The 26,351-nt window shown below is 41.8% G+C and overlaps 3 protein-coding genes across 7 annotated transcripts in view; 2 read left to right on the forward strand and 1 right to left on the reverse strand.

Annotated features, from left to right (window-relative positions):
- The window catches only part of cenpp (centromere protein P), an 83,420-nt gene extending 76,541 nt beyond the window's left edge, over positions 1-6,879 (reverse strand). Inside the window, exons 1-5 of the mRNA XM_076095672.1 lie at positions 6,865-6,879; positions 5,654-5,812; positions 5,304-5,458; positions 4,868-4,956; positions 3,133-3,221 (exon numbers count right to left, since the gene is read on the reverse strand). Of these exons, the coding sequence (XP_075951787.1) occupies positions 3,133-3,221; positions 4,868-4,956; positions 5,304-5,458; positions 5,654-5,811 (491 nt within the window). The 5' untranslated portion in view covers position 5,812; positions 6,865-6,879. The remainder of the gene's footprint in view (positions 1-3,132; positions 3,222-4,867; positions 4,957-5,303; positions 5,459-5,653; positions 5,813-6,864) is intronic.
- A 362-nt stretch (positions 6,880-7,241) lies between these two features.
- nol8 (nucleolar protein 8) lies at positions 7,242-18,141 on the forward strand. 5 transcript variants are annotated; one of them, XM_076095962.1, is made up of 19 exons: positions 7,374-7,403; positions 7,922-7,977; positions 8,476-8,617; positions 8,719-8,781; positions 9,004-9,082; positions 9,823-9,979; positions 10,137-10,435; positions 10,765-11,057; positions 11,422-12,548; positions 13,142-13,312; positions 13,447-13,572; positions 13,714-13,810; positions 14,474-14,612; positions 14,708-14,791; positions 15,660-15,982; positions 16,067-16,232; positions 16,682-16,743; positions 16,840-16,922; positions 17,534-18,141. In XM_076095962.1, exons 3-19 carry the CDS (start codon positions 8,497-8,499, stop codon positions 17,591-17,593), a joined length of 3,450 nt encoding a protein of 1,149 aa, XP_075952077.1. In that variant the 5' UTR covers positions 7,374-7,403; positions 7,922-7,977; positions 8,476-8,496; the 3' UTR covers positions 17,594-18,141. The 5 variants fall into 5 exon arrangements, with proteins under 5 accessions (XP_075952076.1, XP_075952078.1, XP_075952079.1 ...); XM_076095961.1 differs by lacking the exon at positions 7,922-7,977 and having other exon boundaries at positions 7,242-7,403; XM_076095963.1 differs by lacking the exon at positions 7,922-7,977 and having other exon boundaries at positions 7,242-7,398.
- Positions 18,142-18,773: 632 nt separating this feature from the next.
- gpr37l1a (G protein-coupled receptor 37 like 1a) lies at positions 18,774-24,563 on the forward strand. The gene is made up of 2 exons (XM_076095966.1): positions 18,774-19,385; positions 23,520-24,563. Exons 1-2 carry the CDS (start codon positions 18,774-18,776, stop codon positions 24,561-24,563), a joined length of 1,656 nt encoding a protein of 551 aa, XP_075952081.1.
- The last annotated feature ends 1,788 nt before the right edge of the window (positions 24,564-26,351 follow it).

Consider the following 26,351-nt stretch of genomic DNA (forward strand, 5'->3'; position numbering starts at 1 on the left):
GGACGAGAGGACAGATGTGGAAACACGTGTCTGCTGAATGATAATAATAACCAATAAAATCAGTGTCAGTGTTTATCTTGAACAATTCAGACCAGCCTGATTTAACAGAGATTATCGGTCTCATTTGGACGGTAGAACTACGACTCTCTCCCTCTCAGACTCTGAGAAAGCAGAAGTTTGTCAGAATCATTATCTCCAGTATTTTTCCATCTGCTTTTTTTGCCAGATTCTGCAGACTGGACCATACAATCCAGATGTGGTTTGGCTTCAGATATAGAGCAAATCAGACTTCTGCTCTTGTGGTGCAGATCAACTGTACAGAACAGACGCTTTCTGGCAGACTGTGTGTTATCGGGACAGAAAACGCACCTGAGCAATTAAACACATTTACTGTGGTGGTTAAAATGACTCAAATAGCTCTGTTGGAGGCTGTTAAAAATATAGATAATCTGCTTCATCAGGACTGTGTGGGTGCACTTTGTTCCGATGTGTGTGACAGTGGCATTGCCCTGAAAACATCCTAAAACTGCTGTACAGAAATACAACAGATCACCTTTTTTTTCTACACACTTTAAACTCTTGAGAGGTCAGAAAAACCACAAACACAGAAAGCTATCATGTGAAATACATGGAAAAAAACTTGCATGTTAATGTAGGACCTCATTGTAAAAAGCTGGCTAAGATGATTGGTTCTCAGAGTCTTCAGACTTTGAGTCTGTGAGACAAATAAAACAAGTTTGTGACACTACGCCAGCTGAAATCCTCGAGGGCAGCGGATCACGAGCAGACCTCCACATGAGCTCAGCTCACCAGCTGGTACACTTATTTTCTGTTCATAAACAACGATGGAAGTGGGGCAGACATATTGTTCTGTGCGGCCCTGAAGGAGCAGAGTAATGGGAGGTGGCTCTGCCCACTCCCAGATGACAGTATTGGGAGCAGGTGTTGGGAAGCCACACACCTGGAGCTGATCTCCTCATGGGAGAATGAAGGACAAACACTGAGTTCACTGTGGGTGGTGCATGTTGAGGAGGTCTCAGTCGATTTTGCCCAAAAATCGAAAGGGGTGAACTTTTGTTGTAGGTTGAACCGGTAAGTTGGCTCGCGGAGCGACTAAATTAGTTTTTGGTTTTCTAGTTATATTAATAGGGCTCCTAGAAGAGCTAGATTACCGTTTTGTGATAAGACTTTAGGTAAGTGTTATTAAAAACCCTTGACAGTTGACAGTTGAAGAGGCAAAAAATATTTAAATTTATGTCTGAAGTCACTATCGCTGAAGGAGGTTTTACCTTTCACAGTAGAATGTCTGCTCACTACACAGCTTAGCTATTCAGATTAAAGACGAAACTGAGATGTAATTTGTGATCCACTAGCTTCGACCACAGTGAACACGATCCCTGCAGTGTATAAACCGCCTGGTAGAAATGAACCGGTGACTGAAGCTCCAGACCTCACTCGGTAAACCTCAACAGACCTGATTGAGCCCAGATATTTAACAGCCACCGCAGGAGAAGAACAGGTGTAACTAATACCAGTGATGGCTGTGCACCATCTGGAGGTAGGTGTGCCAGTAAACCAGCACACCTAAATGGAATGCAGCCATTCTGAATGTAATCAGTTACATTTAGTGCCGTGAGAAAGGCGTATTGTTCGTGAGTAAAGAGACTGAGTGAGAACAGTGGATGTGGGAGTGAGGCGGTTCAGCTGTTTTCAGTTTGAGATCTTCTACTTTTAATAAATACTTGAGTTAAACTAAACGGACAGTTTCATAATAATATTAAATATGTAGAGCTGCATAAATGACAACTCACTGGCCACTGGGTTTCAGTCCAAACACCAGTCATAACGCACCAATTAGTCCGATACCTGACTCCCACATGATGAAGTTCATTTTAACCGACTAAATGCTCCACGAGACCAAAAGTATGTGGACACCTGAACATTAAAGCCACGATACGAGACAGAGGAACATGTGGTTCCAAAACCATAGACATTATTCTGCTACAACGGCCTCCACTCTTCTGGTTTCAGGATTTGGAGACTGACTGCAGGGATTCAAGTGCATCAGTTATGTGACGTCCATCACTGACGTTAAGGTCTGGCTCACAGTTTGCAATCCAGTGTATCACAAAGGTGTTATTTCTACGATATAAAATACCTCAGCACATATCCCACATGTGAGTTTTGAGGCTTTACGCGTCTTAAAAAGGCACTAGTCTGAACACGAGCGTGACTTTAGCCGAGTAGGGACATGAATTCATACGACCGGGGTTTATTTTCTCTACTTCTGATTTACCAGGAATGAAATCAGTCTGTTAAGGTTATCGTAAAGATTTTCCTTTATTGAAAGCATGTTGGGTCACTATATCGCAGAATGAGGTAACACAATAATGGTTGAGCTCATGGCTCTCTGATGAAAGCCCTTTGCAGTATTATGAACCGGGTGTCTACGGCAACATTCCCGGTAAAAATTCATACAACGTTTGAATCTCAGAGAAGTGAGAGGCACAAACACACCTGCTATTACTGCTAATCACCGCAAAAGAAAACAAAAATGAGATCTTTGAGATTGTAACTTTAAATGGACTAGAGATGCATTTTTACACAATTCCTTTGATTGATTAATGTTGATTATAACAAGTAATCAACGATCATTAAGGTAAATACCATTACCAAGAGGTTGCTCACTCTGAAAAGGTTTGTTGTTGAAGAAAAGGTCCATTAAATGTTTTTGTTGTATGTGTTACTTGGCCACTAAAGCCGATTCTTTGTATGTGCTTCTTCTGTAATTCTTGTTTGTAAAAACTATTCTTGTGAAATTTTGGATTTACGGGTATAATGGGGAGGGTTGGGGTGGAACCTTTTACAACTGTAATAATTTGAATGATGCGGCTGTTCCTGCATGTTATACTTTTTTATTTCCTACGCGGCAAACATGTACGGTGGGTTTAATGGAGAACCAATAAAATTGCTAAACAAAAGAAAGTGGATTCTGATTCCAGATTAATGCGACAACTCACAGACAGAAGAAGGGTGATTGGAGATGATGTGACATAAATACACGGGGAGGAGTGATGAGTAAGATGTTCTTTTCAGATCAGCTTCACATCAATCTGCATCATCAGTTCTTACCCAGACAGGAAACTGCTGAAGTTCTGCAGGTCGCTGGCGTCCATCACCACGTTCAGATCACTGATCGTCCGCTCACATCCTGAACCCTCCTGCAGGACAAACGCACAATCAATGACTCAGAGTCACTTCATCAGTGCAGTGATGAATGATGACGTATTGTCAAATGAAGCCTGTGTGTGTACATGATCTGTACATGATCTGAGAAGATAAGACAGCAGAGTGAGCAGGAAGAGACAAGACATTCAGAGCTGCTGATTCATGTTGCATGTGGGTAAATTAAGTGCAGTAAAAACATAGTTGAATGAACTTTATAAGCCTCATGAAGGCAGTTTTTATTGTAGGACTGTTTCATCAGACTGCACTGGTTTTAGTTTGGCGTATCTAAAAAAGAAACACTGACAAAACAGTTTTCGGTTACTGTAAGTTGTACTAGCTCACAGTATGTTAGAATGTAAAAAGCAAGTATTAAACAAACTATAATAAAGAGTAAGAAGAGAGTGTTTGTTTACAAAAAGGACTGTTTACAAAAAATGTATTTTCAAAACAAGTCAAGATTTCAGAGCAGAAACAATAGAATTCATTTTAATGACACTTCTTCAATGAAACCAGCTGTTCTGCTGGTTGATCCAGTCACAATGAAAACCAGAAGACTTCTGTACATTTACAGTATCAGCTGATGTCAAGGGGTCATTAAAACGTGCCTTGAACAGGCCTGAAGGTAAAGCTATGTTTCGAAACCTCAAACCTTTTTTGGTAAAAAAAAAAATGTAATACTTAAAGTTGGCATCAAAGGTCTGATCAGATTCTTAAAAAAAATAATGTATGTTTTGATCAGATAGTTCCTGATTCAAATCATGTTTCCAGTTATTTAACGATCATGTACGGCCGCTTGTGTTTAGACAAAGATTTAAAGAGTTTTACAGAAAAACATGTTTATATTTCTCAGAATAAGGTACAGATAAAATGATCGTTACTGAAACTTGAGCATCATATTTCAAAGGATTTCACAGCTCTATTTAGAGAAACTTCTCTTTTACATGAACACTAAGAGGAGACATGTAAAATGTAGAATTGAGACACTTCTCTAATATGAACTTACTTAGTGGTAGTGGCCATAAAATAAATACAATTTTTAAATGAGAGCTTTTACTTTGAAGGTGACATCTAAACCTAAAATGTGATCAGTTTTTTTGTTTGCTTATTTGGTCGAGACAGTGCACAATAATAAAACATTCCTGTAAATGAGCCAGAGTTAGCCAAGAGGCTATTTTTCATCTGTAGTCCCGATTGTTGCCGTTGGCGTGACTTTACCTTATAGCACCTCACACTGTACTTTCCCTCTGAGGCCGTTTGGTCTGATGATTTGATGACATTTAAGACCTCACAGTGATTCTTTTTTATTGTTTTGCATGCCTGACAGCTGCTGCTGAGGTCTGAGTGGAGCTACTTAAATCTCAAGTGTGCCATTGACCCCTCCATCAGTGAACAACTAAACACAGGCCTCTGTCACCCTCTGCTGGCTGGACGCATCATCAGCATTAATTCTGTTGAGTGTGTTACCGGAACCTTTTTAAACGTTCCTTTTGTCCCTCTTTTCAGAGGCTAAAAAAGGCTAAAAGCTACAATCGATCAACTCCACTTGTCCGGTGCCTTGGCGAGGGGACGAATGGTGGCCACTGTGGACCAGAGACTCTCTGTCTCTTCAACACATTATTTAAACAATTAAATGACTCACCTTGACCTCAGACAGCTGGAACTCCACCTGGAAGACCAGTTCAGAGCAGTGACCTGATATACAGAGCTGCTGGACCAGCTTTCTGCCACCTAGTACACACAAACACACGCCAGTGTAAGTACATTATTACACTACGAAGGACCCACGTTTCTTGGCCCATTACTGCGGCCAACTGTCGATCAGTGGAATAGTGTGAAACCACCAGGATGTGATTCACGCTTGGTAATGATTCAAATACATTTTTTTTTGATGTATGGCCATGATAATATTAAGCATGGGAACAAGGTACTAAACTGTATTAATGCTATAATAAATAGTATAGTCTAGTAAATAATGGGAATAATATCCTGTGCATGTAGCTGTGCTCCTGGTTATTTTGCTGATTCATTGATTAATCATTTAGTCTATAACACATCAGAGAACACTGTGCTCTTACTGCTCTGCAGAGTCTTTGTGGTGCAGCTGTTCAGACTGATGCCATTCCTCTGTGTCTGTAGCTTGAGATCCTCCTCCAGCTCCTCCACCACCTCCTTCAGCCTGGACAGCACCGTCTCCTTCTCGTCTCCTCGTCTCTGTCCACACATACACGACCTGTGGAGACGGACAACAAACTGTTCAGTGACTCTCATGATAGCCCACGAGCCTTTGCAATGCCCAGGTTTACTTCAAAGTAGGCAGGAAGACTAGATTTTAAGATGTACAGTTGTATGTGGGGGAAATGCTACAGGTTAAAACAGTGAAAGATGGTGTAAGAGAGATTTAAACATGAATAAAAACGACACTCACATGGCATCCTGCATCTGTCCTCTGAAGTCAAACGTTATGTCCTTGAGGTCGTCCTTCTGTTGGCGCCGCAACGCTAAAACTTCAGCCTGAAGAAGCTCAATCTGAGCCTCCAGCACCGTCACCTCCTCCGTGTTCTCTTCACTCATCTTCTCCATCATCCTGAAGGACAAACAAACATTTGGAAGTTTCAATGGGTGAAGAGAGCAGCATAAAAAAGTAGTACAGTGGGGGGAGTATTCAGATTATTTACTTATGTAGTAATACCACAGTGTATAAATACTAAGTATTAGCATCAAAATATGCTTAAAGTACCAACAGTAAAATTGCTCATTATGTAAAATGGCCCATTTTAGAAGAATCTATATCATATTACTGTAATAATAATAATAATAATAATATAATATTATAATAATATTATATAATATTATAATAATATTATATAATATTATAATAATAATAAGTGATGAATTAATGTTACAAATGTTGAAGCTAGAAAAGTTGGAGCTAATTTCAACTACTTTATATGCTGCTGGGAATCTCAATCTTTAACAAAAGATATAGTAATTGATTAGTTGATTTATATTCTGCATTATTAATCAGAATCTGCAAAGTAACTTCAGCTGTAATTTGGTAGAGAAGAAAGTAGAGGAGTAGAAGTACAAAGTGACATAAAATGGAGATACTAAAATAAAGTAGTAGCTCATAATTGCATTTAAGTACAGTATCTTATTTACATTCCACCACAGGTCTGATGATAAGTTAAACGTGTTTAACGTTACAGTCCTGTACATATCCTTCTTATATACAGTCTCAGGTACACAGGTGTTTTCAGTTTCTCTTGATTAGACTTCTTCTCAGGACTTTGTGGAGGTGTATCAACTAATTTGTTGACATCTTCCTGAGTTTCACGGTAGCTTTATTAAACCTGTTAAAGTGGGATAAATAAATAACACGTTTATAATTCTTATATTTGAATAAATTCCCTTCTCCCTGAGAAGAGGTCTAAACAACCAGAATAACTGAAAACACTAGCGTTAATTAACTAAAATTATGCTGACTTTAACAACAAAATAAAATGCCCTTGGTGAAGTTAGACTTAACTGTCATGACTAACGTTAACTTACCGTATTCTTCTTCGTTATAGTGTCGACTTATTTGAATAAAAGTAACTTAAAAGCTCTGTATTAAACCCTTATTTCCATTAACGTTACCTGAATGATTCTCGATTCTTCTTCTCTCTGACAACCAAAACAGTTTGGAGCCTCGCGCCCTCTGGACTCTCCCACTTTCCACGTGTCGGAGGGGGGTGGGATAAACTATTTCTGAAGAAGGGTGAGACTGCGTGCCTCTATTTTGATACAAATACTGCAAATGTTTAGATATAATTAATTTAAAAGTACACTTGTTACATTTATTGATGTATTATTGTTAATAGGTAATAAATAATAAGCTAACAAATTATGAGACACCCCCGTAACTCTAACAGCTGTGACGGTCCAGAATGATTACGGCGGTTTTGAGCAAATGGAGTTTTTTTTTTAAATTTCCACACGGATAACCAAGATAATTAAACATTTCCATAAATGATCGTATTGGCAACCTTTTTGCGTATTTTTATTTTTTTCTAAAGCTGAATATCACACAGCGGAACCTTTCAGCTCTGCGGAAACAAGCGCGGAAGGGAAAGTCGGCAGGATTGCATTGCAGCCCCGGACAGAGTTAAAGGGAACACCACTTGGATACATGTGAGGTAAACATTTGTTTTGTTTTTTATCTATATAAACGCAACCGATCATTTGATCGTGATAACTCTACCAGCTCTGTTATAAATTAGATTATTTAGAGGTATTCATTTATTTAGACTCTGTGTGTAGTATGATTTTGCACGAGGACTGTCTCTGGCTGCTCACTGGCTGCTGGCTCACACTCACCTCACGTTAGCTCCACTAAACACACTGAGCTGCATGGAAACGTTGAAGTCCACTAGTCGTTGTTTTACTTACTTATTTTCCTCTTTATATCGTAAACTGTCCACACAGGGACTATGGTTGTGATCATGTGGATCTCTTCTTGTTTAATTTGTGTCGCTTAAAAAAAATGAGGTCCACCTTGCTACAGCTAATGCAGTCTAACAACAGCTCTGCAATTAGCCATGACCGTTATAATGTTTTTTATGTTAAAGAGGTTTGTTAATTCAACTGTATGGTCATTTAGTAGGATATAGTTTGTGGTTTAATAATCAATTTAAAGTGTTGTATAAACCTAAAGAGTGCAGATCCCTTCGAGCTGACAGAGAGAGAAACAACCTACACTCCTGCACAAATGTTAGTGATGTTTATCAGAGCTGTCATCAGTAGGAATCAGTCCAAAAACCATAAATCAGAAGTAGACAGGTTTTTTTGCCAAGTAGGTTTTGACATAGAAGGCATTAGCCATGGTATTTTAACTGTCACAATCAAATAGTAATATAGAATAAGAAGGGAAACCAGTACTGCAAAAGTCAAGAATAATAGATCTAAAAATATATGTAAAAAACATTTAAAGTATATCTTTTTTTTAAATGTAAAGAGCTGTACTGTGTTTAAAATGAAGAGGATGGAATGTACAAAATATTGACCAAAGAATGTAATATATTCAGTTTTCACTGAGGCTGCAAATCATCAGAGTTGAGAACCTGAAGTAAAGTTAACAGTGTTTTGTTGATAAATTAAACTCAACATTGATCAATCAAACTTTTCTGACACTGTGTGTTCCTATAAAGTCAGCCCCCGTGCACGGTGCATTGATGAGTACCTGACCCCTTCTGTTTGTTGTCCGCACAGTGTTGTCGTGGAATCGGAGCTATGAAGCGGCTGTACATCGGCGGGTTGAGCCACTCGGTCACCCAGAAGGATCTGAAGGATCGATTTGGAAAGTTTGGAGATGTGGAGGACGTGGAGGTCCGGACCAGGAGGGACGACGACGGTGAGACGTCCAAACACTCAGACGGCCATGATGATAATTACTTTTGTTGAGATTCCTCAGTGACCATTGTGTGTGTTCTGACTCTTGTTCTTCTCCTGCAGGTGTTCCTTATAAAACCTTCAGCTACATTAACATCAACATTTCAGACGCCGACCTGAAGAAATGTAAGTGAACTGAGCCAAACATCTGAACATGTCCTTTAGTATCATTCAGCCTTCAACAGGAGAAAACACCGTCAGTGTGAGGAGATAACACTCTTCATAGATCAGGTTTCTGTAAATTGATTCAAACAGGAGGATTTGTTTCGTGTTACTTTCCTTTCAGCAGAACTGACATCAGAGCTTGTGTTGTATCGTCATGTTGACATCAGTGTGTTTCCTCTTCAGGTATGACGGTGCTGAACAAATCCAAATGGAAAGGAGGAACTCTGCAGATTGAAACAGCCAAGGAGAGTTTCTTGAACAGGTGCAGTTATGTTCACCTCACCATGAAAGTCTTCTGACTGTGGGACAAGAGGAAGTTCACATATTTATAAATCAGGCAATTTTATTTTAAGTGGGCTGCAACTAACAATTACCCTCAGTATCGACTAATCTGAGCTTTATTTTCACAGTGGATATAAATAGTTTTTGTCTAAAAAATGTCTAAAAAAGTTGTTGCCTTAATTTCCTAGAGTCCAAGGAGGCCTCTTTAATGCCTGTTTTTATCCAAACACTTGTTCAAAGTTTACAATAATATAAAAAAGAAAACAGCAGTAAATTCTCACATTGGAGAAGCTGCAACCAGAGAACAGTTGTTATTTTTACTTGACAAACGATTTCTGTCTGAGATTTTGTACGCTGGTGTAAAAAAACACATTAAGAAGGATCAGAATCAGAACCGGTTTACTGCCAAGTACGTTACACATACAAGGAATTTGGCTTGGTGATTGGTGCGTGACAATGTGCACTCACTGTTAACAATTTCAGGTTCTGATCAACACCAAACTTAGGAAAAGGGAAAAAGATTTATCTTTCCAAAATAGATCAGTAGTTCTGAGGGATTCATTTAAATAGATTCCAGAGATTCTTGAGGGTAAAGTGTCTCCTTTCAGAAGCGGAGATTATATTAAATCATAGGAAAATATTCCAGCTCCCTGAACCACACACTGATGATCTATGATGATTCTTCCTGATCCCGGTGCGTTGGTGGTGTTTGTGTCTCAGACTGGCTGAGGAGCGGCAGACGGCGGAGGAGCAGCGCCTCCAGCAGCCTGAAGTGGAGGACGAGAGGCAGAAGATGCTGGACTCGCTGAGCAAAGCCGGCGTGGACAACTTCACCATGAAGGCCGCGGTGCCGGGGACCGAAGTACCGGGACACAAGGTCTAGTCATCTCCTGTTTCTGTGTAGACGCTACATCCAGTAGAGCCCAAGCTAAACTTCTTCTTTGCACAATTAAGGGTAATTTTCTGTGTGTGATGTGCAGCAGCATGTGTGAGGCTGGAGGTGTTGACTGTCCTCTGGGTGCTCTGGTTTTCAGGACTGGGTCGTCAGTAAATTCGGGCGAGTTCTCCCCGTCCTGCAGCTCAAGTGTCAGAAAGGCAGCCGAGCTCGAACGGTGAACTACGACCCGTCCAAATACAGCCACAACATCCGCAAGCTGGACCGGTCCACCGTAGAGCAGCACACACCGGTCACCCAGCTCACCTGGGAGGAGCAGGGAGGAGACGATGACATCAGCAAGAAGAGGCGGGGAGAGTTCCCCCCGTACGAGCCGCCGAGACGCAAGAAGAGTCGGACGGACGTGGTCAAATCCCACAATGCTGAAGGCGGAGCCGGGTAAAGATGTGATGGTTTTCACAGTCGTATCCATGAAAGAATATTAGATTTAATATAGAAACTGATGGATTTCTTTGGATCTATCTTTTTTGATTTATCAGCCTCAAATATGTTTTGTGTCACAGATACTGTATCCTGTATATTCAGTGTAAGAATACAGCAGAGATGAGGACTCCAGTCTGTAATTGTGATTTTTACTTAACTTAGTTTAGGTCATCTTAATCCACAACCACTGTGTTGTTATTTATAATGTGAAGTTTGGTGAAGAACACTTTATTTATTAAGTATTTCTGTATTAAGCTGAACAGTAACTTGAGGTGTTTTATCAGCAGGTCTCCTCCTCGTCCTTCTCTTCTTAGAGTTAAGACTGTTGTCTCCGTCGATCACACCGAGGCTCGTCGCTTCACCAACGGAGACCAACCACCGACGAACCACAGGCTGGCTCAGAGGAGGACGCCACGTTCCACCGACTGGGACATCGATTCAGACGAGGAAATCCACAAAATGGTGACGGCCCAGAACACCTCCCATGCTGCACTGCAGCAGCAGCAGGAGGAGGAGGAGGAGGAGGATCAGCTGGAAGTAGTCGGACTCGACTACTTGGTGAAGTCTGGGTGGAAAGGTAACGGACATGTTTCTGTTTTTTGAGAACTTGAATTTGTAGAGGAGCTTCTGAAAAATCTGATTCAATTATACCTCGGCAAATACAGAAAATATATGTATTGATAAATATCTATATATATATATATGATATAAATAATGTGTAAAAGATAATATAAGATTATGAGATAATATAAGAAACATTTTTTTAAGAATTCAAGGAAAGGTTATAATAATTTTGGTTTTTTAAGGACCAACTCGTAGTTCTATGAAAGTTTGTGAATTTATTCCCTGAACCTCAGGATGTATCTGACAAAAAACTCTTTTAAATAAGCTGTCAAAATGTGACAAACTGTGCAAAAACCAGCTCTTCTTTGGGATTCCAGGAGGTCCAGACCACAAAGACGAGAATGATTACGACTCCGCAGACACAGATGAACTCTTCGCCTCCAGGAAGCCTCCTCTTCCTCCACCGCAGCAGAGATCCACTCCACAAGCTCCAGCACAGCTCTCAGGAAACGACAGGAAGAGAAAGATGAAGAAGAAGAAAAGTACAGCTGGAGAGGAAGAGGACGATTCGTCAGGTGCTGAAGAAGAGGTCGCCTCCAGGAAACCGTCTGGTGAACACAGTTCTCAGAACCAGAGTAAGAAGATGAAAGTCCTCCCTGTAGTGAGTCTCCCTTCCTCAGAATCAGATGAAGAAGATGAAGATGAGGAGGAGTTAGAATCGGCTGATTGCAGCTCAGATTCTGACTATGAAGCCATGTTTTCTAACGTCACTCGTCTGGAGATCTCCCTGGCTGATCTACAGAAGCTAGCTGAGGAATCCTCTGGACAGGAAACTAACCTCACGGCCGGCTCTTCTGAACGACCTGCACCCAAGAAAGGCACCACGCCGGAGGAGATCCTCGCCGCCATCATGGAGGACAGCAGCGACGACGAGCAGCAGCAGAAGAAGAAGAAGAAGAAAACAAAAGCCGTCAAAGTGTCAACGCCGCTGCCCGCATTCCAGGGAACCAGAGCGCTGACCAAAGATGCTGTGAAAGCAGCACCTCCCTCTACTCCTCACAGTGAGTCCTCCTCCAGCGAGGAGGAGGAAAGAGAAAAAGAAGAGGAGAAAAAGGAGAAGGTGGTGAAGAACATGGCTAAGAAAGCTGAGACAGCTTCCTCCTCTAGCAGTGAAGAGGAGGAGGAGAGGATGAAGGCTGATCAGACTTGTCTTACAGCTAAAGCTAAAGCTTCATCTTCGTCGTCCAGCTCTTCCGCCGAAGAAGACGAGCAAGAAAATGCTCCCCCTGCTCCTCACAGTGAGTCCTCCAGCGAAGAGGAGGAGGAGGAAAGCGAAGAAGAGGTGGAGGAGGAGAAGCAGACTCCTGCCCGGGTGCCGTTAGGAGCTAAGGAGGAAGAGGAGCGTCAGAGGAAGACCAACATGAGGAGGCTGGCTGCTGTCCAGCAGAGACAGAAAGAGGCTGAAGATCACAAGAAGCTCATCCAGGGAGCTCTGTCCAACCTGGTGGGTGTTCACCTGTGAGAGGGTCTGGTTTAACCTCTGAGGGTTTAGTCCAGTCCTCTCCTCCTTAAAGGGCTGTTTGAGGGTTCAGATCTGGCCTTAATGGGTTCAGGGTTAGCTTTGGGTTGAGGCTGTGGGGTCTGGATTGTGCCAACGGACATATTTTAGAATTTATAATGTAAATACAATATAAACTAATTAGTTAAACCTGAGCTGAATCTTTTCCTTGGATTAATATAGTTTAGGAAACAAAACAGATTAACAAAGTTTGCATCACAAACCTCTAATTGAGATCTTTGTGGGTTCGACTTCTATTAGTTTTCAATTTATTTGTTTAGCTCAAAATCACAGATTTGCCACAGAGGCCTTCACATTCTGCACAGCATAAGACCTCCTCTCTTAGATAAAGGAAAAACTCTGATTTCAAATATAAAGCCCTTTAAGTCTGACTCACTGGAGGTGGATTGTGGGTAAAAGCCTCCTATTGGCTCCATATTTCGTCGATATTTTACCCTTACGAGCAATCAGTTGTGTTTCAACACATCCAGTGAATACGAAGAGAACGTTAGCGCTCACACGGTATTTGTCTCCGTTAGGATGCTCCAAAGGCAGGAGCAGGGAAACACATCGTCTTTGGCTCTGATGATGATGATGATGAAGACGAGCAGCAGACGACCTCAGAGGTCAGGCCAAAGAAGACGCTGTCCCAGGACGGCCAATCAGAGGACGAGGCAGCAGTCAGTGAGAAGGAAAGAACCAAAGGAAAGGTGAGTGAGGAGTTTATAAATGCCTTTTTTATTTATTCATTATTATTCACCCAAAGATTTGACAAAGTGACATGAAACCTTAAATCTACTGTGTGTGTGTGTGTGTGTGTGTGTGTGGGGGGGGGGGGGGTCAGGTGCGTGTGAAGCCGTCTGTCCCTCAGCTGTTTGGCGGCAGCGAGGATGAGGAGGATGGTGATGAAGAGGAGGATGGCAGCAGGTTTGACGTCAGGCCTCAGTTTGAAGGTCGAGTTGGACAGAAGGTGAGGAAAGAGAGTGTGTGTATATGTGTATACATATATACTGCTCCCTAAGCTTAAATAAATAAGCTTAAATATTCGTTTTATTCAAATGCAAACCCATAAATGTGTGTGTGTGTGTGTGTGTGTGTGTGTGATGTCCAGCTGATGGCGCTTCAGTCTCGCTTCGGGACAGACGAGCGATTTCGAATGGACTCTCGCTTCTTGGATGAAGAGGAGGAGGAGGAGGAGGAGAAGTCAGGTGAGGCTGTGGGGGGGTTCAGTGTCTGTAGAACAGCAGGTCAAAGACAGCGATGAAGAAAGGATGATGTTTCTTTACTTCCAAGTATCGTTAACGTTCGCTAACTTTACTTCCAGAAACGTAAAGTTACTGGTGATGCTGATTAGTGCGACTGATCATTTTTTGGGATGGTGGAGGATACAATTCAACCAATCAGGAGGACTCAATGTGTGACTCCACAGATGCATTCAGGCGCTAGACTTCACATTAAAACAGTAATTAGCTTATCGGTCCATTCGTCCGTCTTTCACATCGATTCGTTTAACACGTTGACGTATTTTAACACATTTTTGTCGTAGTTTTCGTTTTCAAAAGTTATTTTTATTACATTTTTGATCTCATTTTGTTTTGAAATTGAATTGAATTCTGGAGCCTGTCACAGTATACAGTTTGTTGGAAAGATAAAAGGTTGTTAAAATCTAAAGGACGTCAAACGGGATTTGAACCAGTACGATGCTGTGAGGTTTCACGCTTGCTCACTTCTTCAGCTGACATTTGTGTGTCTTATCTGTCGTTGTGATGCGAAGCACATTTGGTTTTATTTACGTCTGATGGCCGTTGGTGTGAAATGCTGTTCGTCCTGCTTCTTCTTCCTGGTGAATAACGCGACTGTTTGTGATTCAGAGAAGAAGAAGAGCGTGACTGAGGAAGAGGAGGCTCTGGAGGAGGAGAGGAAGAAGAACCTGTCGATCTTGCAGAGCGTCCTCGGCAGCAGCCAACAAACACACAGCGGCAAGACGGCCGTCAAGGCCAAGACCTTCAGGTGAGCCACGTGAACTCTCACACATTCAGTCTGACGGGAACGTTTTATATTTAATAGAGAATTAATCAAATAAATCTAAATGTGTGTGTTTGCAGAGACGTCTCGGCGCTGCATTACGACCCGAGCCGAGAGGAACACGCTGCGTTTGAGACCAAAACAGATGAAACCAAGAAGGAGAGGTACGAACACAGAAACCATGAACTCATCCATTGATTCTGGATCTGCACCGTTATTGATCTTAATAACCAGATAACATATTGGCTAGACTTCACCGATCCACATTAAAGGTTGAGGCTATAGTTTGTTTTTGTTATTGTTAACAAATCCCATGAAGTGACTTCCCGGCCCCGTCTGTGACACTCAAACTTAATCTAAGAAATGCTTCGTCATTTCCTAAAACAGGTGGATAGATGGATACTTTATTTCTGTAGTTTCTGTAGTTTATTACTGTAGTTTGTAGCACATTGTACTCAAACAGGAGGAAATAGAGAACATGTTGGGCACTATTCATTTGGTGCTCGAGTATTTTAGGTGACAGGTTTTGACGTAAGAAAAGCAGGGAATAGAAAAGACAGACAGTCATTTTGATTGTCCTGCATCGATTTTGATTATTTTAGAGTATAGAGTATCAGAACTGCAATGCTTCATCAATGCAGTACTCTTTAAATATATATTGTAAAATGAGAGAAAAACATTCCTTTGTAACTACAATATTGGGTATATGTTTTGCAGAAAAAAACTAAAAAAATTTAGTCCATTCTCAAGTGATTCTAGAACACAATCAAATGTAAGAAAAAACTTCTATAACTAAATTTAATGTTTAAAAAAAGATACTGAACAATAATGTCGAATGCAGGAGCAGCAAAGAGCCCTCAACAGAATGAAATACTAACGACAACAAGTTGTACATAATTAACTGATTTAAAGTTGATCTTGTCATTTCATATTAAAGTCTTCACATTGAAAAGTACTCGACTGTATCATGTCTCCGTCATCAGCTCTAAATGTTCTCCAGTAAAACGGTCATGTTATCTGTCGTCTTCACAGCAAGGCGGCCAGGAGGAAGAAGAGGGAGGAGGCCCAGAAGCTTCCGGAGGTCTCGAAGGAGATCTACTACGACGTGTCCGGCGACCTGAAGGCCGTGTTCGGTCAGACGAAGGACGAGGACGTCGCCGGAGGAGGAGACGAGGAGACGAACTGGGACCGAGAGGAAGAGGCGAAAGAAGAAGAAGAAGGAGGAGGAAAGGAAGAACAGCCGACCCTTCAGTCGTCTCTCCTCTCAGCTGATCCCGGAGCAGAGAACGAGGAGGCGTCCGGATTCAAATTCTCCTTCTTTGAGGACGACACAGAAACAGGAAGTGGAGAGACGGGTAGGTTCATACGTCAGATGTTTATCTCACACTCTCAGAGGGAAGATTTGGGTTTCCTAATTCTTTTTAAAATCTCTCTTCCAGCGGAGTACAAAGTAGAGAGCATCCAGGCGCCAAAGGTCTCATGGCAACAAGACCTGCGCTTCCAAGACAGCAGCTCAGAGGAGGAGGAAGAGGAGGAGGAGCAGCAGCAGCAGCAGCAGGAGGAAGAGGAGGAGGAGCAAAGCAACGTCACCGCTAAAACCACAGAGTGAGAACAATGAAGATTAATTCAAGTTAATTAAATTAGTTTGCTTCAAACAAGTTTTAGTTTATTTGCACAATTTACAAAAATACACAAACATAACGGAGATGAATAATATCACAGTGCACTGAGCTTATTTAAAGCCTAAATAATGTCATATTTCACAATATTATTAACATAAGATTAATATACAAAAGATATGAGGTATTTTTACAAGGTATATTGTATGACTTGATCACATCTACAGTCAATGTATTTACGATCATTATTGATTAGTCTTGAATTAGTGAATGAATCGAATACTTGTTCGAGGATGAGACGTAACGAATCATCAAGCTTTGAAAAAAGTGACAAAAACCTGCTCCTTCAGACCTCCATACACCCGAAAAATCACTGCATGAAGTTGATGTAATTGTTTCAGGAAGATACTAAACTCTGTCTGTTTGTGTTCACAGAGAGGAGACGCCTTCAAAGACGGATCTCTTCTTCTTCTACCTTGGTGACAGCAGACTGACGGGTAGGATGACAATATGAAAACACATTTTTATGGGATTCATTTAAATGTTCCCCTGAAGTTGATGAGGCTTTTCTCGTGCGTCTTTTCCTCCATCAGAGGGTCCCAGGTTGTTCTGTCGTCCCTCTCAGCTGGAGGAGCAGAGGGAGCAGTGGGAGGAGAGGAGGAGCGAGCTCAGACAGGTACGCTGAACATCTTCAGGCGGTATCAAAATATGTTTGAGGGACTTCTTGCTAAACAGTTTTGGGTTTGTCGGTCATTTTTATCACTCTATGGGTTGATGTTGGTGTGTAGTTTTCATTGTGACAGCAGTTCTTCGCCTTTTTATGGAGGAAAAAACAGTAATTATGTGCAGTAGACCAACAACACATCTGGTGTTTGCTTGTGCTCTTTGACCTGTGAGTACAAGGAAATGTCCCATTCTTCCTTGACCACTTCTCCTTCTAGTAAGCTACTAGTCCACAGTGTTGATCCGTGTTTCCTCCCTCCCTCGGTCACTCTCCAATGCCTCTGCTGAAACCTTGCTATGCTAAGCTAGCAGTTCAAACAGAGAGTTACTTCCATATTGGTTGGTAAAGGGAATTTACAGATTCTGCCACACATTCTCTAATCTAAATACACGTATGGTTTAAGAAACTGTTTTTCAACTCTCCTTATAATTATATATTCCCCTTTTTGTATGTGTTAAAGAAAATGAACCTTGCTTAATATCGACCTCAAACTGAAAGGAGGCCTGAACTGAAATCAGGAAGTTTTAATAAAGATATTTACGCTTTTCTGTCCGTTTCCACAGGAGTACCGCAAAAAACACAAGGACGCCAGGAGGAAGCTGAGATCCTCCCTGAAGACCTGAGGATTATGGGAAGTGAAGTCTCTGTTCCAGTTCACTGGTCTGGTTTTCAGAATCAGGAGCTGACGGATTATTTCTCCCGTCTTGGTGCCGTTTTGTGCACCAGACTGATTTCAAAAGTCAGCAGGAGGGACACCACTTGGCAGCTGAAGACATCGAGTGAAAGTTCAAGATCATCAAAGTATCTCATTAATTTTTTGCTGTCGTTCCATCTTGTTTGGTTTTGTTGTTAGTTGCTTTGAGAATAATGCTGCAAATAAACATACAGCACATAATGCGACAGCAGCAGCCAATCACAGCCTCGGAGGTCCAAACCTGTTATTAAAAAAATTCTATAAATAAGCAAACTAAATGGTCTAATTAATAAGAAATATGTGCCTTAACAATGAAATAAAGACAGTTTTGGTCTTCCACACATCCCATCTCCTAAAGTTATTAGACTAAAGTGTGTGATTGTTGTGTTCTGATGACTCATTGTGGACTTTAGTTCTTGCCTCAGTGTCTCTTTGCTCTGTGAAATAAAGTAAAATTATTGTTTTGTGACGTTCAAATATGAAGCTTTCAGTTTGTGGGAAGTCACTCAGTGTACAGATCCATGAAAGCTAAAACTAATGCAGTTTAAATTTAGTAATCCAGCCTGGGCTTAGTTTCACTGCATTTAATATATTACTTATTTGACTGAAATTGTAGTCCACATATTACATATTACTACTTTGACGATCACTTAATTGCACTTAATTGCATAAAACATGACAGTCAGTTTGTAAATGGAAGTAGGTAATATGTGGACTACAATTTCAGTAATATTTTATGTGGTGAAACTAAAAAATTATATTTTGCATCAATCAAGCCCAGACTGTTTTATGTAATTAAGTGTTGATGCAAGTAGTTAAAAAAAAAAAGTCATATTTTTAAATTAGGTTTCTTTTATTTTGAAATGTACAACCGGAAGCTCCGTGTTGTATTCAGTCTTGATACATAATGAACAACAAGTGCTGAATAGGGCACCGGACTAAACTTTTGCATCAGGACCGGACGGAGGTGGGACAGGGAGAAACTATTTTATGGACTTATTTTTTAATTCCAGGAGTCTTGTGTTTGTTGCTGCACATGTCTGTGAAAGAGAGATATAACACGAACATTTTATATTCAATTATATGTATTTAGTTCAAAAAGAAAGAAAATGAGGCCGGTTATGTTTATTTTGCTTCACTGGCTGCGGACCGCGGAGCTCCGTCACACCGCCGCTCTGGAGACGCAGCGGGCGGAGGATGCTGGACCGTTGGCTGTAGGGACACGGGAGTCTTTCTCCCCGGACAGGACGTCTCTTGACCGAGATGAAAGTTCAAGAGTCGCCCGAGGAGCCAAAGATGGAGATTTCAGGAAAAGAGACCCCAACTCACCAAACAGTTACGCGCCTCCTCCTCCGCGACGGTACGACGGTTACTTCACGACCACACAACGGTTACCCGCCTCCACGCGGCCGGGTAACGGCCCGTCGCCGTCGGGGCTCCTCAACCCGCTGTTCCCGGTAACCGACGGCTCCTACTGGGCGTACGCGATCATGCTGCTGGCGCTCGTGCTGTTCGCGGCGGGCATCGTCGGGAACCTCGCGCTCATGTGCACCGTGTGGCACAACTTCTACCTGAAGAGCGCGTGGAACTGCATCCTCGCGGGGCTGGCGTTCTGCGACTTCCTCGTGCTGTTCTTCTGCCTGCCCGTGGTCGTCTTCCACGAGCTCACCATGAAGAGGTTGCTAGGAGACCTGTCCTGCCGGCTCGTGCCCTATCTGGAGGTGAGGAGGATGAAGTTGAATGTTTATAACATTTTATTTTAAAGTTAATTTCCTGAAATTCTACTTTGACGAAAAATTATAAAGTAAGAAAAAACATATTGTAGAATTATTTAGGTATTTTATTACATTTTTTAAATCTTTAATACCTTTAACAATCGCCTAACGTTATTATATACTTTCCTATGTGTTTAAAACGGAATAAAATAAAATACGCAATAAATAAATACATATAAGATATGAATATAAACAACTTACGCAGAAGCTATTTAAAATATTTAGTCAAATTAATTTCTTTATAGGATTGACAAGATTTAAAAAAAATATGTATCTTTTATTTTTTTACTTCCGGTCAACACGTTTGTAAATCGGTGCTTGAGGTAAACAACCTATATAACAGTTACTAGTTACTATAACTAGTTACTAGTTACTATAACTAACGTGTTTTTTAAATGATTTATATTCCAGTGGTGTTTCTGATCAATCTATTGATTTATATTTAGATTAATTGCTCAGTCTGTTGGATAAACTGTGGAGAAAAACAGTTTAAAACGTCCATCATAGTTTCATAGGTGACTTTAAATGTCTTTTTTTTTTGCGACCAAAACTAAAAAAAACGAAAATAAATATAATATAAACAAGAGAAAAGCAGCAAATCCTCACATTGTAGAAAGTGCAACCAGTTACATAAAGTAAGCGATTAATCAATTAAAGACAAATTGCTTTATCTTTTAATCAAGGATTATTTTAGTATTGATTACCACGAGTTAAATTGCTACTAAAAGTCTTTAAATGTTCTTTATGTAGGCTCCAGTCCTGCAGGCAAATAGATGTCAAACAAGTTAAACACTTAAAACAGACAACTTATGTGATAATAATAGTTAATCAACCCCCCAAGTCTGCCGTCACTCTATCAGGGCTGTTTTTACACCCCATGTTAGACTCATTGTAAATGTTTTCCAGCTTCATGAAGAGACACCAGGGCTGTGATGAATGGCCTGTTTGTAGTTTCAGACTCAGCTTTGCTTTCAACAGACGTGCTGTTATGGACTGTTGGCTCTCTTCCGTTGTTATGAACCATCATGAAGCGACTCTTCTTCCCCAGCTCACAGAGTCAAACAATGGAGCACAGAGTTGTAGTTCTCAGGGTCTGGATGTTTATTTACAGGTTAAAACTACAGATTTATAGCTTATTTTAGGGCCCAGTGTTTCTGCAGGATTTAGATTTCCATGTGAATTTCATTGCTGTCAGCATTGAGAAGACCTGAAAACGATATGGAGACTATGGGTGCAACTAAGGATTCATTTTCAGATTTTGCTTTTTTCAATTAATCAATTAATTGCTTGTACTATTAAATGTCAGAAATTAGTAAAATCCTGAGTTCCTTAAGGCCCTACAGCACATTTTCTAAGTGCTTGTTTTGTCCATGCAATTTACAAAAAGATGGCAAATAATGAATCGATTATCAAAATAGTTGCTGGTTATGGTATATATATATATATATATATATACTGTATATAAATGCCTACTCTAACTGCTTCACATGTTTATAGTTAATGCTGTATCTTATTATATCATATCAACCCCTTACAGTTTATTTATTTATACTTTGTACCTTAAAATGTGTACGTTACTCTAGATGCTGAACTGTAGTTTGCTGTCTCAGTACTCTGTGCAATAACAATAAAGTTTTATTCAAAAAATGTCAGAAAATAGTGAAAAATAGTTTGTCCGAGTCGAAGGTCACATCTTCAGATGTTTAGTTGAAAAAAAAAAATTTAAGATTATAACATAAAACAGAGAAAAGCAGTAAATCTTCATGTTTGAGATCGAAAAAGTAGAACATCAAAGTATTTGGTATTTATCTTTCTGTCAATTGGCTCCTCTGCAGCTCTGAATATAAGACTGACATATCACCGGCCCCTTCTGTCCAAAGGGTTTTTAAGAAGTAATCTCGTAGTTTACCCTCACAGAGTATTAACGTGGAGCCTCTTGGTCACTTTGTTGGGTTTTCAGGGGCTTCTTCTGTCTCAGGGACAATATGGCCGACCTGTGGAGTCCTTGTTTTTGGCTCTAAACCAGCTCCAAATGTCCACAGAGCTTTAAATCACTGAAGTGGAGTTTTACTCATTTGTGATAACAGCTTGTATGCAGCAGTCTCTAACAAGGTCAGGCTGCTGGCCTCCTCTTGTTGTTGTTGTTGCCTCAGCTATTTTTATGCTAATGGTTGAATGAGTTTCTTGCTAATTAATTAACGTTCCTAAAGTGGTCTTTAGCAGCTTTAACCGCTTCCATTGAGACGGGTTTGAAGCGGGTCAGGCTGCCAGCTGCCCCTGTGCTCTGCTAGTTAAACTATTTTCATGCTAATTAGAGCTCTGTGTTAATTATCTTCAGTTGTATCTGAACCGTTTCAGGTCATTAAGCACTCACAGAGGGAGGACAAGTCTCTGTAATGATAGTCTGTGTTTTGGGCCAAAACTACCGACATTAATGTGCACGAGGCGCCAATAACTGTCCCCGGTCTGAAGGCAACGAGCTGTCACAACATAGTGCCTCTGTGTTCCCTCTGTGGCTCCTTTTATTCCCCCGTTTCTAAGCTGTTTCTTACAGCCGGGTCTTATTACTGTAGTTTGGGGGTAATTTGCCTGTAGGGTGGCATAACAAGGCAAAGGAAAGCCTTAAATCTGTTCTTTAAGCAACAAAACACCTTCCTGTCCCCAATTTAGACCGAAGTCTTGTTCTGTCTGAGGTCCTCCGTCTAACAGGTCACGTCTGACTGGAGCAGCAGAATGAATGAGAACAGAGTTTAAATGAGATGCTTTGAATTTTATTGTACTTTTTAAAAGCAGAGCTGGGTAATACAGTAGCATATTTTCAATGCTGATACCAAAGACTCAGTATCACTTCTTTTTTTAGTTATTGGCCATTAAAAAATAACATTTGTGCCTAATTGGACCGATTACCCTCTGCTGCAGAGCATCTGGAGTTGCAAGTCACATTCATTTTCCCCATAAACAATGTAAAGAGAAGTTCCAAAATGTTTTTCTGTAATAAATCACAGAGCTTCAGATTCTGTTCTGTGCGCCTCTAACAACGTTTTTGAGCAATCTGAGTTCATGGTCTTCAGTTTAAATATATTCACTTTTGGATTCTGGGTAATTTTGGATGAATTCAGTCACTATGTTTTTGTTCACAACTGCGACGCGTTTTGAATTCAATACAGCTTTCATTTAGCTTCTTCTCTTCAGAATCGCTGCCCGAGGCTCATATTTTGTAGCATTTAGAGCTGTTCACACTGCAAACCTGACAGGAAAAAAACACAATTGACATGATTAAAACTGGTGGCAGAGGATCCTTTAAGAGTCCTGTGTTTAACTTTAGGGACATTGTTGGGACTTATTGTCTTTCTTCCTGAGGTGTTTAGATGGACATCTCTTGTACGGAGCTGGACTTTGGGATTTAGGGGCAGTTCCATGCTGGAACTAACATTTACTGCAGAATTAACGGATGTTTGAATGTTCCTATTTGCACGAGTTTCCTCCCCCGGTGCAAAGACATGCAGGTCAGGTGAAGTAAATGGTTAAATAAACTGTACTTGTATAGAGCTTTTCTAGTCTTTCCGACCACTCAAAGCGCTTTCACACTACATGTCATCATTCACCCATTCACACCCGGTCATACACTGATAGCAGGGGCTACCATGCAAGGTCCATCAGGATCTACCTAACATTCACACACCGTAGGCACAGCTACGGGAGCAATTCTGGGGTTAAGTGTCTTGCCCAAGGACACACCGACATACGACCAACGGAGCCGGGGATCAAACCGCTGATCCTCTGATTGAAGGACGACCCTGAGTCTGAAGCTCTGTGATTTCAGTAGACTCTAAAATTGCAACCCTGCGAAGGATAAAAGGGCATTGATAAAGGATTATTGTAAGAATGACTTATTAACATGTCTAATTGCAGATGACTTCTGATGAATTAAAGAACTAGATGAACCAGCACAGAGGATTTTTTTCTCAACCTAGCAACCCAAAAGTTGGTCTAATTATTGTCTTGTTCCAGATCTATGAAACCCCTTTGCACATCAAGAAATGTGTGTCGTTAACCATCTCTCTGTCATGTCTCTGTCAGGTGACCTCTCTGGGTGTGGCCACGTTCAGCCTCTGTGCCCTGAGCATCGATCGCTTCCATGCGGCCACCGGCCCCGGGCCCTTCCAGACTCCCAGGGTGGAGCCCTGCCAGTCCATCCTGTCCAAGCTGTCCGTCATCTGGATCGGCTCCATGGTGCTGGCCGCCCCCGAGCTGCTGCTGTGGCAGCTCCTCCAGCAAACCGTCAGCCTGCCGCCGACGCTCCCCGGTGACCGGCAGCAGAGCCGGCCGGGAGACTCGCTGATGGCCGCCTTTAGAGCCCGAACAGAAGCGTTCAAGGTGGACGTCTGTGTCCGCGAGCCGTCCGTGGAGCTCCCCGAGGGCATCTACCCTCTGGTGCTGACCTACCACGAGGCCCGCATGTGGTGGATCTTCGGGTGCTACCTCTGCCTGCCGCTGCTGTTCACTCTGGCCTGCGACTTGGTGACGAGGCAAGTGTTGGCCCAGCGTCTGCCGCAGAAACCCACCGGCGACAAGGTGACCGGCGTGTGCTCCTCAGTCTCCTCTTCCTCCTCCTCCTCGTCAAAGAAGAAGAAGCAGCACACCAGAGAGCAGAGGTTGCGCTCCACCGTGATGGCGCTCACCATCCTGTACGTCGTGTGCAACCTGCCGGAGAGCGTTTGTAACATCACGCTGGCGTACGTCTCCGTCCACGTGTCCGCCGCTCTTCCGGCTCTGGCTCTGCCGGCTCTGAGCCTCGTCGGACAGTTCCTGCTGTTTGCGCGTTGCTCTGCGACGCCGGTGTTGCTGCTGTGTCTGTGTCGCTCACTGGGCCAGGCCTTCATGGACTGCTGCTGCTGCTGCTGCGAGGAGTGCCTCCCCGACGGCAACTCCTCGTCCTCCTCATCTGCCTCGACCGCCGCCACCTCCAACGTGTCCTCGTCGCCGTCTCCGACCTCCCTGTCTCCGACCTCCCTGTCTCCCTGCGGCAAAGACGAGACGACGAAGAGGCTGTTGGCGACAGAACCGTCCGTCTTCTGCGACCGGGCCAAAGACTCTTCGACAGCTATCGGGACGCCCTGCTGAGGTCCACAACTGAATTCAACCACAAGTTTATTACAACTTGGGTCTTATTTTTGTAGAATCGTATCATTGTATCATTTCTATCCGTTATAATAAATTTAGTTTTATACTCACCGAGTTGATAGCAGAGATCTGGTGATTTCACTGACACGTTGAGGACTAAAGTGTGTGGACTCCTCTGTCTCACTCTGTTAGTCCTGGTTTAGTCTTAGTCCCTTATGAAGGGAAATATTTACACTGATCGTGTTTGTCCCTCGTCCTATTTTCAACATGACTATGCAGAAAAGGCCAGCTCCATAAAGAAAAGAAATGGTTTTCCCAGTTTGGTGTGGAAGATTTTGACTGGTCTGCACTGAATCCTGACCTCAACCTCATCCATTGGACGAACTGGAGCTCCGACTGTGAGCCAGATGTGATGATCCATACTATCGGTGTTGGAGGAGGCTGTTACAGCAGCAGGTTAACGGCCACAGTTTTGGAGTCACATGTTGATCTTGGGGTGTAATGGTTTGTTGGGTTCTTCCCACACTCTTGGTATCTAAACCACTTTATTTGGCCACATAAAACTGCTGACTGGTCAACACAGTAAGGTCAAAGATGGGTGTGTGAACTGTGATGGATGTTGACATCGTTGACTCGTTTCCTCTTCCAAATGGAATTGGTTTAGCTAACAGATTTGTTTCCAACCTGTCTGATCGTCTCGTGTGTCTCGACCTGCATCTTCTCAGATCTCAGCTGTTGACTTGAGTGAGTACGATGTTATTATGACTGATAGAAAACCCAGGTGGTGATCAATTGTAATGATCCTTAGATCTAAGTCTGTATGAACTGTAGAGCCACTGCAGGAGCACAAACTTGTCTGAATAGAAATAGATGATTATATACAATATTTGTTCTTTTGTAAGGGAGTTTATTGTTGATGGATTAAATCCTATTATTGTAGTACTCATAATTGTGAAACATGTTATAGTTATTAATAATGCTCAAACAGGATGTTAGTTGTATCTGCTCTGAGTACTGTATGAGACAGAAACACTGATTTGTTTTTTTTAAGATGGCTAAACTGAAAATAGACATACTGAGACTTTTAGTCAGCAGACACTCAGACTGATGTGAACTTCTTGAAGTTGATCAGTCACAAATGTTGAAGCTATGAGAAACAATGCAGTGTGAAGTTTGACTTGGTTTGTTACCTTTTGGTTTAGTAAAGTTTAGATTTTCTTCTTTTTCATCACCAGTCAGTGATTCCTGCCACCGAGTGTGTTCTTTGAATGTCTGGTACACACGTTATTAACTGAGACAAGAGCTGATGTTCACAGTTTCCACTAATAGTTGGAATAGAAATCTGCTGAACTCTGAAGAACTCTAAGATGCAGAATCGCATCTTAAAACACACGTCTTCTGGTATTCTATATTTTCATTACTGTCAACAAATCCCATAAAAAGACCAAAACCAACGATGAGATGATCAACTAGCAACTGTTGTCTGTGTATCCAAAGCCTCATAAATCTTCTTCCTCGGTGCCATCGAGCTGCATTGTTGTCCAAAAACTATTAAAAACACATTGATGATCCACACTGAGTGACTATGAACACACGCTGTCGTTCATTTTGACCGTCCTGCTGCAGGAAATACTGTCTAGAGCGACAAATGTGTGTCAACCATCGACTGTATAATTATTATGGACGTAGTCTCTGTGACGTCACACAGGTTTCTGAGGAGCAGTTGTGAAGTGTGGGGGGGAGGGGCTCCCTCTTTACACGTCCATCAATACATCCCTTCCTCAGCAC

Source organism: Anarhichas minor, unplaced genomic scaffold (genome assembly GCF_050575085.1).
Source record: "Anarhichas minor isolate MPS153535 unplaced genomic scaffold, ASM5057508v1 ptg000021l, whole genome shotgun sequence".
In the NCBI taxonomy this organism is placed as follows: domain Eukaryota; kingdom Metazoa; phylum Chordata; class Actinopteri; order Perciformes; family Anarhichadidae; genus Anarhichas; species Anarhichas minor.